Here is a 15,339-nt window from a genome sequence, read left to right as displayed (position 1 = left end):
ATGAGAAAATTACACATAAAGAAATCATTGTGTTGGCAGCTGGCCTCTCAGTGGTGCAGAGCCAATAATAGGAATCAAAGGGCAGGTGGTTCTGTCGTTAAGTCTAGTACTTTCCCTCCAAATGGCTTCATTAGTGCCAAGGTCACCCAACTGGGATGACATTAGGGACATCATTGGTCCACTGCCAGTGTAAGCCATGGAGCACACACAGGAGCTAAGAGTCATTTTCTTTTTCTTTTATTTCCTTTATAACAGTTAATTTATTTTAAATTAAGTCTGTATAAATCAATAACCCAGGCTTTCAAAAGTGTGCTAAGCTTTATAATGACCCAAGGTCATATTTGGGCCCCCTAGTTCCATTTGTATCATACCCATTTATTCTACACCTCAGCTCAAATGTCTTAGTTATAGACTGCATCTCTCACATGAAATTTATCCCCAAATGCTATAATTTCCTCAAAAATATGTTGTTCTTTTACCCTTTTTGGCTGTATTACCAAGGGCATTGCTCCAATTTCCTGATACTTAGATGACCCCGGGGCCTTTTTATGTGATGTGCCCTCAATCATGTTTCAAGGTTGCAGCTGACAGGTGTCCACACCATGATGAGGGGTGAGAGGGAGATGAGAGGAAAGGAGGGAAGCAGGGAAAAGGTCTGGGGAGTCAGGCTTACAGGCCAGTGGGCCTTCCCTTGGCAAGTTTGTCAGTAGAGCCACAGCCCATCAACTGCGACTAGACTGGTCTTCCTCCCTCAAGGCAATTGGTTCAAAGATATTTATAGCTCCCCATCACTTCCTATATCAAGCACGTACTGGTTCAAAGCAATAAGCAGATAGGCAAACTGTGACTATGGCACAGGCTCTATGTCTTAACTGGTGCTGTTTATCCCTCACAAACCTTAGAAAATGGGGCTGAACACCTCTGTCCTCCCTATATTCATTCATCAAATTGGAGCTCTCTGCTACCAGCCAGATGCTAAGGTCATAATTACTTATGCTTTTATATTTAAAGTGTGGCAGCATGTACTTGAATCATGCTTTTTCATTAAGATCAATAACCTTTGCTTTTTAATTGGTATATTTAATCCATTTATACTTAATGCAAGTAGTGCTGTAATTGTGTTTAAATTTTCCATGTACTTCTTTTCCACTTCTTTCATCTCTTTTTTGTTACCCTTTGTCTTTTTTCCTAACTTTTTTATGTTTAACTGAATATATTGTAATGTTCTCTTTTATCTATTCTATTGAATTAATAGCTATACCTATTTGTTTCATTTTTGATAATTGCTCAACAGTTTACAATGTACATATTTAACTAGCACCATCTACGTTCAGATAATATTATACCATTTTGTGAGTAATGTAGAAAGAATTTTACAACAACAAAATTCCATTTTCCTTCTCCCTGTCCTTTGTGATAGTATCATTGAATATTTTATTTTTTTATGAATCACACAATAAAGTATTATTGTGTAAAGTCCATTATCTTCTGGGTTAAATTTTTTCTAGAGAGTAGTCTCAGGTTTTCTTAATTGTTTCTACAGTCTTTAATGAGTCTAATTTCTCTGTTAGATTTAATATTTTATCATTAGTTTTTGAACAATTTTATTATGATGTGCCATGGCATGATTTTTCTTTGTGCTTGTTTTTCTTGGGTTTCATTGATTGTTTTTACTGTAGATTTATACTTTTCATCACATTTGGAAAATTTCTGGTCAATTATTCTCCCTGCCTTTCCTACTGAGACTCTTACAATGTATATTTTGGACTGGTTGACATTGCCCCAAGTTCACAGAGGCACTGTTTGCCATTTTTTTAGTCTTTATTCTTTCTGTGAAAAGATTTGGATACCTTCCCTTGCCCTCTTTCAAGTTCACTATTCCTTTGTTCTGTAGTGTCCAATACTCTATTAAATAGATCCAGTGAATTTGTCATTTTAGATATTGTGTTCAGATCTAGAATTTCCTTACGGTACTTAAAAAAAAGTGCTTTTCTTCTTGCATGCTTTCCTTCGCAAATTGCATACATGTTTTCATTTGAATTCTTGAAAATGTTTATGATGGCTGCTTTAAAATCTTGCCTGCTAATTCCAACATCTGTGTGTCCATTAGTCTGTTTCTTTTAATTTATTTCCCTTTTATTTATGGCTCACATTTTCCTGCTTCTTCATATATCTAGTAATTGTGTACAAGACACTGTGAATATGCTACGGTATTGAGAGTCTGGATTTTGTTCTTTTGCTTTTAAGAGTGTTGAATGTTATTCTTCGAGTCACTTAATTTAATGGTGAAGAAATTTTATCTTGTCAAGGCTCTCGTTAGGCATTTTTTAGGTTGGGACTACAGTAGCCCTTATTTCAGAGCTAGGTTAGCCCTACTTTTAGCATGTGGTCTCTCTGAGATTTTCACTGAATTCCTCATGTGTCTCTACTCTAGCTAGTCAGAAATCTAACATTTTTCAGCACTAAGTAACCTCTGGAATCTTCATTCATCACACCTACTCCTAGCTGTTGTTCTCTGCTAGATTTCATAGAGTCTCACCATATGCATGTGAAGTGTAATATTCAGCTAAAAACTCAGCAGAAGCCCTCTACAGATTTTCAGAAACCTTGTTTGGAACATCTCTTTACTCTCTGGTGCTCTGCCTGACAAAATCCAGAGCCTCAATACCATGTTTCCCCGAAAACAATACCTAGCTGGACCATCAGCTCTAATGCATCTTTTTGGAGCAAAAATTAATACAAGACCGGTATTATATTATATTATATTATATTATATTATATTATATTATATTATATTATATTATATTATATTATATTAGGCCCGGTCTTATATTACAGTAAAAAAGACCGGGTCTTGTATTAATTGTTGCTCCAAAAGACACATTAGAGCTGAGTGTCCAGCTAGGTCTTATTTTTGGAGAAACATGTACTTCTAAATTGCTACTCTGCTTTTCCCACCCAGCTAGATCACAGTTGTCTGTGTGGGCTCCGCATCCTCTGCCATAGTTTGGAAATTGCTCCAGGCAGATATCTGGGGTGAATTTGGAATTCAGCTCATATGTTTCCTTTCTCTCAAGAATCACAGTCCTGTGCTGCCTGTCCCACTACCTGAAAATGGTTGTTTTATAAATTTGTGTCCAGTTTTATAGTTATTGATGGTAGGAGAATAAATCCATTACCTAGTCCTCTCTGATGACCCCATTAGATAAATTTTCAAATTTATGTTTCAAGTTACTTGATCCCAAATCTGCCTCCATAGAATTTCCAGCCATTTCTTTTGGTTCTAACGTCTGGAGCCCCCTCATCCAACCATGGTTATTACTATACTAGTTTGAACATATTCCACTGGTGCAAAGAATCCAACCCCAATTCACTAATTCAAGGACTTTGTTACTATAACCATCTCCTCTTTATCTTGTCACATATTTTTTTCCTCTCTATTGACTCATTCCCATCAGCATATAAGTTTTCCTTGCCCATGTCCATCTCTAACTTCTCTGTTTTTCTGCCTAATTGTCTTTTGTTGAGTTCCCACACATTCATTCACTTCCTTTTCTGTTAAGCCCCACTAGTCAGGCATTCATGGCAGCTATGCTGCTCTTCAAGGTCACAAACAATATCCATCTTCCTAAACCCAATGACCAATTCTTGGTTTTCCCTCTTTGTACTTTCAGCAGGATTTGACATACTTTATTACCTATCTTTCTGGATCTATTTCCTGTTTTGCTTTTAAGGCCCCACAGTCCCCAGGTTTCTTTCCATTTCCGTGGCTGCTCCATCTCCGTCTCCTGTGCTGACTCTTCCTCTTCTTCTAGAACCTTAAATGTTGGAATGCCTTGAGTCTAGACCCTCTTGTGCCTCCCACGTCATTGTTTCCCTTGTCACAACTGCTAATCCCTGCATCTCCTCCACTTCAGTTCAAGAATATTCCATTTACCTGATTAGGTAAAATATGTGTTTCCATTATAAATTCCTCTCCCATTTGCAACATTCACTTAGTAAACGTGTTTTGTTTGCTTGGCCTCCAAAACATATGGCATATTCAGCTGCTTCTCATTACCTTGACCATTACCACCTACATGCAAGGAATTTTTGTCTTGCCTGAACTTCAGAAATAGCCTCTTACCTATTATTCTTGCTTTCTGTCCATTCATCATACAGCTGCTAGTGTGATAATTAAAAAGATAAATCAGGCCATGTCACTGACCTGGTTAAAGTCACCAGTGACCTTTCTGTGCATTAAAAAAAAAAATTAAAAAAATCCAGACTTCTAAAATAGCTGTATATTCAAATTAACCATGGTGCTAGGACTCAAACTTGGCTGCATATTAGAATCAACTTGGGGATTTTACACATCACTGAAGCCTGTGTTTCACCTCCAAAGGTGATTATTTAACTAGTATGGGCTGCAATCCGAATATAAGAATTGGGATACATGAATTTTTAAAGCTCCTCATATAATTCTAACGTGTGACAACACTTAAGGCAAATACACAATGTGATCAATGTGATACATATTAATAGATGACGTATTACAGAACTGTGCAACTGAAACCTATGTAACTTCACTAACTACTGTCACCCCAATAAACTTTAATTTAAAAAAAAGAAAGAACCACTCATGGGTGAGTTTTTTTGTTTGTTTGTTTGCTTTTAAAGACAAAAATACCCTAGAGATCTGAGAGATGGGTCTACTCCCAAAGATTCTGATTTAATTGGGGTTAGCAGGGACCAGAAGTAGCCATCAGTGTCTCCTTAGATCTCCCAGGAGATTCTATGGTGAAGTCCAGAATGACCACTGTCCCACATCATCTTGTCCCCGACTACTTCTCCAGTCACTGACCTGCTCACGAAGCACATTTCCTTTCTCAGGGTTTTATCACCTAACTGGTGATTTAATGTTAATGTCACAGAAGCTTATTTAACACATTCGAAGAACAACCACATGGAGCCATTAAACAAATTATGATCAACTATAGTATTCTGAATGGCTCGGTTCCATTTCAGTTCATATGATCTTTGCCTTGGTCAAAAGTCTGGTTAACTTTTCTGCAAGGGAAAGTGATACAAAGAACACTTGTGGACATTTTTATCTAGCAGCTCTGTTCTCTGACCTGGATGTTACAGAGCAGATATAGAGGGGACAGGCTGATGTACTGCTTGCCCTTCAAAAAGGACATAGTAAGAGTCAATTCTTCTTATGAGAAAACACTCAGGAAGCAGATACCACCATGTTGGTTCCCGTATACACTTATCTTCAAAAAATGGGGGGAAAAAATTCATGTATCCCTTTCTTATACTCAAAAGTACAAGGTAGAATGAGAAAAAATTTCATTTGTATCTTTAGTTTGCATCTAACCGAACATATATTTTCATACTCATTTACTCAGGGAAAACTTTTTTTACAAATACGAAGTTGATTTCTTTATACGAATCTGTATGCTTCACTTTCTCTTGTTGGCAAATAGATAGAAAGTGCATTGCTTTTCAGCCAGAAAGGAAGAATAGATGTCATGGGGGCAAGATTTGAGGACTGAGGAAAGACTCTGGAATCTACTGCTCAGGAAAGAATCGGCTCAGAGCTAGTGATTATCCTGAAGATGACAGAAATATCCTCCCCTGATAACTACGCTGAGAGCCCAGTGTTTGGGGATTTTAAAATTCACATAATCACATTAATATACATCTTTAACTTTATAGAGTTAGTCTGGCAATGTGGGTGAACGCTGTACTGGTGTATGAACACATGTAGCTCTGGGAAAGCCATAAAATCGTAGAATACCCACGCTCAACAGACTTCCCAGAACACTAACTGCTCTCTTTGAAGATGAGGAGTATCAACCTCAATGAGAATTTGGTCACTCGACTAGAGATTTGAAATAAGGCTGCTGCTTACATTTTAGATGTACTGAGACTCCTGCCAATGTTTTCTACAAGTTAGATTACCCTATTTTTAATTGTTTTCATAAATATTACCATGATTTGCTCAGTTTAATAAATGTCGCAGTAGCCTCCCAAAATAATGAAAGATTTAATGCTAAAGAGAAGAGAGGCACAAGAAAATCACATTTCTAAACCTAAAACAAATATATATAAATATATTATATATAAATATAATATATATAAATTATATATAAATATAAATATATATAAATATATAAAAATATAAATATTATATATATAAATTATACATAAATATAATTATATATAAATATAAATAAAATAAATATATATGTATGTATATATATATACACATACATATATATATATATATATATATATATATATATATAGAAAGCCATTCTTTTTTTACTTTTAGAAAAACTGTAATATATGGCTTTGACAAATGTTTTTAAAAGCCATCAATCTAAATGCCAACATTATTAAAAAGTGCTACATAAAATAAATACAACACGGCAGGGGTCTCGTGGACTTTGGTTGTCAAAATTAATGGGTTAATCTAGGAAAGCCCTATTTGATGAATGAAATCCTATGGCTCCCATGTCTTTTCTGGTACATTTCTTTGCTGCTAATTTTTTGAAACTTTGTATTCTAGGTGAAGGAAACCTGGTTTGGAGTTTAGGGGAGTTCATAGCTGGTTTCTATAGTTGAGTTTTTTGTTTGTTTTTTAATGGGATGACAGGAAATGTTATGAATTCTAGTTATTTCCATAACATTTCAAGCAGACACCCTAATCAGGCTGCGTAGCTCTGATGTGTCCTGCATCTCTCACTCACCTCTCACGATCAGCTGGCTTTGGTGCTCCACGGCGGCCGCCTCGTTCCGGGCTATGCAGGTGTAGTTCCCATTGTGCATCAGAGAAAGGTTGGAAATCCTTAAGGAGCTGGTGAAGTCAATGTTGTCAATGGTCACCCCAAGGCTCGCTGGGATTGGTCGGCCATCCTTCTGCCAGGTGATCGTGATGGGTAAGTCCCCTGAGACCACAACACACGGGATGAAAACCCGCTGTCCAATGGAGAACCTTGGAAACTCAAAAGGTTGGATGAAAGGTGGGACTGAAAGAAGAGAAAAAACACGTATTAGAGGAAAGATGATAATGAGCCGTATACATAGTCCACATTCTTTTTTCCTTTAACCTTTTGCATGACATTGAAAGAGTCATACAGTCACTGCTCTAGTGTGTAAATGGATGAACCAGTAGAAGATTTGAAACTGTGCTCTCCTATTATTTGATTTTTCTCATCATTCTAAATGAAAAGCATGGCTTGATGTGTACTGCAGCAAATATGCTTAATGCAATTTATTTCTATAAACTTTTTAAAAAAATCAATCATTTTGGAATGAAAACATTTCAGACTCTGTGCTCTTTGGTATAAATTCTGTAAAAGAAGGATTTGGGTTTGCTTTTCCCTTAGAAGCTTTATAAAATGAGGAGATTTTCTTCCTGCTTTGCTATTATCATCATCATGATTGCTGGCCCTCCATCCATTTATTTCCTGCCTTCCTGATACGCATACCTAAACCTGTTAGGAAGCAGAGATTCCAATTTTTTTGTTAAACTTTTTTTCTTATATCTAATGTACAACTAATAGCAAATGTTAATTAAAAATAGGTATTTTATGTTAGGATGATCACATCTTTACTCTGAACCCCTCAATTTTATATATTCCACGTGCATGACCTCAAACTATGAAATGACTCACGGCCAGTTTCTGAGTTGTTGGGATGAGCTGCAAATGAGGATGAGGTTATAGCCTTCAGCCTGGCCAGCTGTGGACACAGCCAAGCTCAGTCTGGAAGGTTCTTTCCTGATTAAATTTCCCCGAGAAAGTACTATTGCTCTTTCTCGCCTCAGGACCACTCTTCCTCAGTAACTGCCTAGCTGGCCTCATAGGCTTTCAGCATCAGAAAATAGTTTAAATGGAGCCAGACAGCCAAGTGTGACTCCTTCCTCGGTTACCATTACTTATGTGATTATGGGCAGATTTTCAATACGTTCCCTATCAGCCTTATAGGGTCTCCTCACTTCATAGACGGGGAAATTGAAACTCAAAAATGTTGCTTTGCCCTTCATCATGGAACTAGTTCACTGTAGAATGAGGGCTCAGATCTTGTCTTTTTTTTTTTTTTTTTTTGACAGGGACTTGAAAATAACCAAGGTTGCAAAATAATTTTATTAAGCATGCAAATAATCCAATATAAACTAGTTATTATACTAGATGATTCTATAGAATGAAGTTATTAAATAGTAAAATGTCTGCAGAATTTGTTCATTAAATCAATTGTAGATTCATTGCAATTAACAACTCGGAGGACACATCAGGGATCCAGCTGTGAAACATATGAATAGAAACCATTCAATCATTCATTCACTCAAAAAGTGCTTATTGAGCACCTGGCCTGTGCTTGACAACACTGTGTGTGCTGGGCATACAACGATGAACTTAATACAGCATCTGTGCACAGCAGAGCTTTCATGGGTGGTCACAGGCAGTGGGTATCAAGAGATCACAGCCGTGGCTCTTCTATTATTATTATTATCATTATTGTCATTATTATTGCTACTATATGCTTGCACAAGTAGTTGGGAATTAGAACTCAGAATAGCAAGTACAGTCAGAGCAGGACTAGTAAGTAAGCAGATGGCTCAAGTGAGGTCTTACCAGAGAAATAAACAAACACAAATAGTATAAGATCCTGACAAGTGCATTCAATGTGGAAACTGCTGTGGATTCTCAATGTAAAGCTGGAGCTTTGGGTCTGCAGTGAGTGGGTCCGATGCTAAGAGAAGATCTCAAGATGAGGTTCTGCCTGGCGCTGGCAGGAAGACCAGTGGGAGGATGCTCGGATTGCACTCTGTTGACATCAGATGGGACAGCTCTGTCTTAAGCACAAAGGTGCTCGAAATCCGGTCCCACATGGCCTAAATGTTTACTATACATGTATTATTAACTTAATAACTTCCATTTTTAATTAAAAATAGCTACATTTCCGCTTCTTTGGCTTCTCACACACAGAAACCTGGTTGTCAGACGTCTACTCAGACGACCTCGCACCCACTGTTGGTTTGATGCTGGTTATCTGAATTGCAGGTCATATATTTTTTTTTTATTAGTTTCAGGTGCACAAGACAAAGCAAAACTTAGACGTTTGAAGATGAAAACTTTGGAGCCAGGCGACCTGGGTTTAAGTCCAGCTGTGCGACTAACTAACGTCATCGAGTCCCTTTGTGCCTCAGTTTCCTTAATTGTAAAACAAGAAGTGCTGCTGTGAAAAGTGAATGTGTTAGCACAGGTGTTCACAAATTTTCACACGGACCAGAATTGGTTCCTTAGCACTGGCTCTATTTCCTAAGTCTTTAAGATGAGCAAAAAGGCCCCAAAACCAAAAAAAACAGTTAAGATGAAAGATTACCGGCCAAGGGAAAGAACTCCATGTCTCTTATCAGTTATAATAAGGAGGAGAAATATATAAAGACTTACTTTCTATTTCCCAAATCAAGAAAGCTAGATAACACATAGCATATTTTTTACCTATTTAATAAGAAAACAATATGTAGGGTATAGGCTGTCAATAATTATTAAATATAAGCATGTGTCCTTACAGAAGAAGAAAGTATAGAGAACAGGTACATGCATACTATTTTTCAAGAACAGAGGCAAGAAGTAGCTACAAAGAAATCACAGTTGAAAAAAAGAAAACAAAAGCAAAACCCAAGCTTTCCATAATTTCAAAATATCCGTAATTCATTGGGTTATAGAATTCTAAGGAATATATTTACAGCTATAGAAGTAAATTTCAGAAACTTTAGCCATAAAGCCACATTGCTGAAAATGAAGGGTGCCCCATGCATGTCATTTAAAGAAAAATCCCATGTTTTGCACATATTTTAAACTGTTACCACACTCCTAGTTATCTCATTTCTTGGTCGTAACCAGATACTGCGAAGACAGGCCTACTGATAAGGGCTCAGTGAGAAGCCACAGTCGGCAAACTAAGGGGAATGAGAAACTAGGCACAAACTATGACGCGTAGACATAGGAACGCAACACACACAGCAGTCGGGGACTAATCTGTGCCGGGACCCTTAATAGTCAGCTATTTTACAATTCATACAGAATCATAGTACTTAGTTAACACTCTGAATCCTAAGTTATAGTTACCGTATTAAATGGAAAAAAGATATAGCTAAAATGTTTTGAAACGTATTTACAAAAAAACAAAACCAAAATACCCTACCCAAATAATTAAAATAAAAAATTTTACTAACAATTGTCACCCCAATAAATTTAATAAAATAAATAAATAAAAAATTTTCATGATGAAAGGAGAAATTTAGAGGGAAAAGTCATTTTCTCAGAATAATGTCAAAATCAGGTTTCTTGCTTGTTTTGCTCACATTACGAAGATGCACTTTTTAAAATGCAAATTAAATCAAAAGACCTACTTGTCTATCACATCAATTCTCTCCTCACTACATGCCATCTCCTTTGCTTCACAATCACAAGCCTGCTGTATAACATGCTAAAAATTTTTAAAATGTCCCAAATCTTTTATTTTCATTCATAAGATATAAAATTGGAGGCAAACAGTAAAGCAAGTGATTCAAAGAACTCCTGTAGTGATTTTGGTAAAGCCAAATCTCTTGTTGGAGACACAATGCTTACTTCTGGTTCATTCTACCACCTTTTAAGGTAAATTCTCTGAATTTGGTTGACAGTGGAAGCTTGTACAGGAGCAGAAATTCTGAATGGGGCCTGCAACAAGTTTCGACATAACCGTCTTATCCCAAAGCACATAAATATCTGCTAAATGTCACTTATTACCAGGTCTGTTTACTTCATTCCCCATGAAGTTCCTTTCTCCGAGGCAGTTCAGAAGCATTGAATGCTGCCAAATGTAAATTTAGACTCATATTCTTTCTAAACCCTTAACAAGAACGTTAAGTCAGGCAAACATCTTTCTGTGCCTTGTCCCTCAAAAATTAATTGTATATTCTTTGTAGGAGAAAAAAAACACATTTTAAAAATTTTCCCCCAAAGAGGAATATGACATATTGAAAGAAATATGGGTTGGGTGTCAGTCAATCTTGGGTAATGAGCAGCATTTTCTTTACCCAGTTTCTTTAACTCCATGATTTTATTTCTTTGTGAATAAAATGGTGATAATAAAAGACAATTCATGAGAATGTTGGGGAAGGGCTTTCTGTAACACAGCAGTATAGAGCCAAAGGGGTACATAGCGGTTGCTCAATCAGCATTGTTCTAGCTTTCCTCTTTGTAACTTTGTTTTATGTCCCAAGGCGCATCCTTCACTGAGAAAAAATCAAATTTTTACGTGGATATTGAGACATACGGAGGCTCTCCTTTCATTGCCACGTATCATTTATTTCCTCAGCTCCATATCTTATCATCTCTTTTCTAATGGTAATTTAACCCCATGGCCACCACACAATTCTCAGGCTGACAGCTCTTAATTTCTTTCTGCTCAAAGTGCCTGCCTGCCTCAAGCCCAAGTCTTCTGACTTACAGCAATGGGGACTTTCATCTTCTCAGATCTTTTTCTCATCCAACTCCCTTGCTCCATTCTTTCTCACAAGCTCTTTCTTCTCATTCTTTAAGAAGTTCTCTCTTTTTTTTTTTTTTTTTTTTTACATCTTACCTGCTTCATGGAGCCTCCAAAAATTGCATCTGCTAATCCTGCCCGTACGGAAATGCAAATCCCATGGTCGATTTCTGAAAGTTGGTCCTAATGACACAGCCATCTTAGGTGTCCGTATGCCCACTGGACATGCCCAGGACGAGCATAAGCTTAAAGCTCTGTGATGTCCATTGAGATGCAAGCTGTGACTCTAAAACCGTGAGGCTCATGAACATGTGTGATTTGTGCATGAGACACATCACACAGGGGTCTCTCCGCCCATCAGACTGGCTAGTTATCCCATTCTGTTACTTTACAACATACTTTAGACCCCCAAATTGTAACTCCCTGACCCTATGTGATATAGTTCTCTACTCTGTTGACAGAACACAATTTAAGTCTTCCTCTATGCACTCCAGAGCCTGTGGTTGAAGATTCTCCGATGGGACATATCACAGGATGAGTCATGTGAGTCTAGTGATCTTTGGAATGTCTGTTTCTTTAAATAGAGTGACATAAGATGCAGAAGATGTATCGAGTTTATCTTTTTTATTTCTCACAACTACTAGTTGAGTGAGTAGTGTCTTATATATCTTAATCGCGTAATAGTTTTTAAAAACATCTTTTAGAGGTAATGATGAAATTGTGTCTATACTCGCAAAGTTAGACAATCCTGAAATTATGAGTAGAAAGGGCGATGCATCCAGGACATAATAAGGATGAGCTGATAGGGCTCCATTTCGTGGTCTGATTATAGTCTACGGGCCCAGCACTTGTAACTAGTGGTCCCAATGAACCATCTCTCCCCCTACTGGTAGGGCAAATTGGGGAGATAAAGTCAAGGCCTGTCCTTGCTTATTCAGCTATGGCCTGAATTGCTACGTGAGCTTGTTGCACTGAGCAGGGTGACTTCCAGGCCAGCAGCAGCCATAGCTGCTCAACATGAAGGAGGCCGCTGGTCCTGTCTGCCGGAGGAGGGAAAGGCATGAGGGTGAGATTCAGGAGGGCATGATGTAGGGTAAGAGGGCATTGTGGGAGCCTGCAGGTGCTGACTGAAGCCATGGCTACTCGTATCCACACCAATGCGAGCTCCTTTGGAAGCCCTCTCAATCCCTTGCTCTAAGTTCCCCTTGGGGTTCCATATGAACTGATATTAACTGACACCCAAACACTGACATGGGAAGCAGGCAGGAGTGATCCAGAGGGTGTTCTCTGGCTGCTGAGGGGTGGGAAGGGCAAGGAAGGAGTAGGCATGGTCCCTGTGACATGGTGGGGACGACTTGCAGGGTGTCTCTCTAAGGTTCCCTTAGGGAGTTGTGGCTTGGGCATGTTTGTCACAGCCCAAATTGTGTATGAAATCAAAAAATAAAACATGTTTAACCCATATATATGTTTCTCTTGACCTAGACTGGAAAGACCACATTTAAATTCCATGGCTGAGTTAAGAGAGCGAGTCGCATACATTTAGAGAAATTTCCAAATTTCCAAATAAAATGAATTATTTAAGGCTTGTTCAAACAAGAATTCCTGTTTGGCTTAGTGATCTTTTAAGACAGGCATCATAAGAAAAAAACAAACAAACAAAAAACAGTACACTGGAGTTTCAGAGATGACTCAGTTTGGGCCAAATTCTAACTCATGAAGAAACATTTTCTCTTAGGAACAGAAAACAACAGCAGGACCAACTCATCCATATTTGCTCTCATTTCTGAAACTCCTAGGTTCAAGGAAAGTACCACAACTTAAAGGACTGTTTATAATTAAAAACAAAAGAAAACCACATGGGAAACCAAATTCATATAGAACAAATTTCATAATCCTCACTGGAGACGAGCACCGACAACCTGCAGTGTCTGCATGTCTGAGCCCACATTACCCACACATGGCGGGTAATATCAGAACATTGCCTGCTGCACATACGGCAGGGATTCACCTTTCTCCAGATTACACTGAAGTTCTTCCAATGGGCTGGAAGGACTTTTTTTTTTTTTTTTTTCGGTTTTTCAAGATTTAATTTCTTTCCAGTTTTATTGGGAAATAACTGATGTCCATCACTGTATAACTTTAAGGCGTACGGCATGATGGTTTGATTGACATGTATGATGATGTGAAGACCACAATAGGCTTAGTTAGCAGCCATCATCTCATATAGTACAATAAAAAAATAAATACATAAAATGAAAATTTTCTCCTTGTGAGGAGAACTCCTGGGACTGACTCTCTTAACAGCTTTCCTGTGTATCAAACAGCAGTGTTACCTGTGGTCACCATGTTGGGCATTACGTCTCTAGTACTCACTTATTTGATAACCAGAAGTTGGTGCCTTTTGACCCCCTGCCTCCAATTCCTCCTCCCCCTTTTCCTTGCCTCGGGCAACCACAACTTTGATCTCTTTTTCTATGCATTTGATGTTTTCTAGATATCGCATATAAGTGAGATCATACAGTATTTGTCTTTCTCTGTCGGATATATCTCACTTATCCTTCCATGTTGTCACAAACGGTAAGATTTCCTCATTTTTTATGGCTGAATAGTACCATATTGTGTGTGCATGGATGGATGTGTGTGCATATATGTTTGTATGTATACTGGGGGTGCCAAAAAATGTATACACATGACTAGTAGTTATCTTTTGTTACCAGTATATATTAAGTATTATAATTTTAATAACAGTCTTTTTCTTTTCTTAAAATGTGTATACATTTTTTTGGGACCCTCTGTATGTGTGTATGTATATAAATATAAATATCACATTTTCTTTATCCATCATCCATCCATGGACACTTAGGTTGTTTCCGTATCTTGGCTATTATGAATAATGCTGCGATGAAAACAGGACTACAGATATCTTGTTGAGTATTTTAATTTCCTTTGGATATATTCCCAGAAGTGTAATTGCTGGATCATAAGGTAGCTCTATTTTTAATTTCTTGAGGAACCTCCATACTGTTTTCCATAGTGGCTGCACCAATCTGCAATCCCACCAGCGGTGCACAAGGGTCCCCTTCTCTCCACATCCTCGCCAACATTCCTTATCTCTTATCTTTTTGATGCTGACCATTCTAACAGGGATGAGGAGATATCTCATTACAGTTTCAATCTGCATTTCTCTAACGACTAATGACAGTGAGTCTATTTTCATGTACCTGTTAGTCATTTATTTATCTTCTTTGGAAAAATGTCTGTTCAGATCCTTTGCCCATTTTTAAATTGAATAATTTATTTATTTTGCTATTGAGTTGAATGAGTTGTTTATATAGTTTGGATATTAACCCTCTATTGGATATATGGCTTGCAAATATTTTTTCCCATTCTGTAGGTTGTCTTTTCACTTTGTTGATGGTGGTATTATTTTTAAACGCATGTTATTTTTCCTATATATAATTATTTAATAAAGGTTCCCATATGGCCAATGAGGTTTAAGGTTTTTCTCAATTATTAGAACTAAACTATATAGTATTTGCGTGGTAAATATGATTTGAAATTATTCCTAAGTTAATTAAATGGCCCAATAATATGTTCTCAGGAATAATACATGCTGTCACCATCTCTGCTTCCTGAATGGCATTTATATCACATAGACAAGTGTTTTATAAGAGTTCATACATCCCGTGGCAGAGAGAGGATGAGGGTGGGTGGCTTACTCATTTGAAAAATTCATACAAGTTATGGAAGAGATTACAATCCTTAAATAAGTAGTTCAGCAATGTAAGTGGCTGCTGTGTGCCCTCCCTGTCC

At 37.5% G+C, this 15,339-nt stretch overlaps 1 protein-coding gene across 2 annotated transcripts in view; it reads right to left on the bottom strand.

The window, feature by feature from the left end:
• Positions 1-15,339, bottom strand: part of DSCAM (DS cell adhesion molecule) — a 639,055-nt gene that overhangs the window by 211,258 nt on the left and 412,458 nt on the right. For both annotated transcript variants that reach the window (XM_019745768.3, XM_019745769.3), the window contains exon 9: positions 6,738-7,016. In XM_019745768.3, the coding sequence (XP_019601327.3) occupies positions 6,738-7,016 (279 nt within the window). The remainder of the gene's footprint in view (positions 1-6,737; positions 7,017-15,339) is intronic.

Source organism: Rhinolophus sinicus, chromosome 17 (genome assembly GCF_057876585.1).
Source record: "Rhinolophus sinicus isolate RSI-liver-muscle chromosome 17, RSI-T2T, whole genome shotgun sequence".
NCBI classification, from domain to species: domain Eukaryota; kingdom Metazoa; phylum Chordata; class Mammalia; order Chiroptera; family Rhinolophidae; genus Rhinolophus; species Rhinolophus sinicus.
The sequence above is the reverse complement of the archived record's forward strand: the minus strand, read 5'-3'. Positions and strand labels throughout refer to the sequence as shown.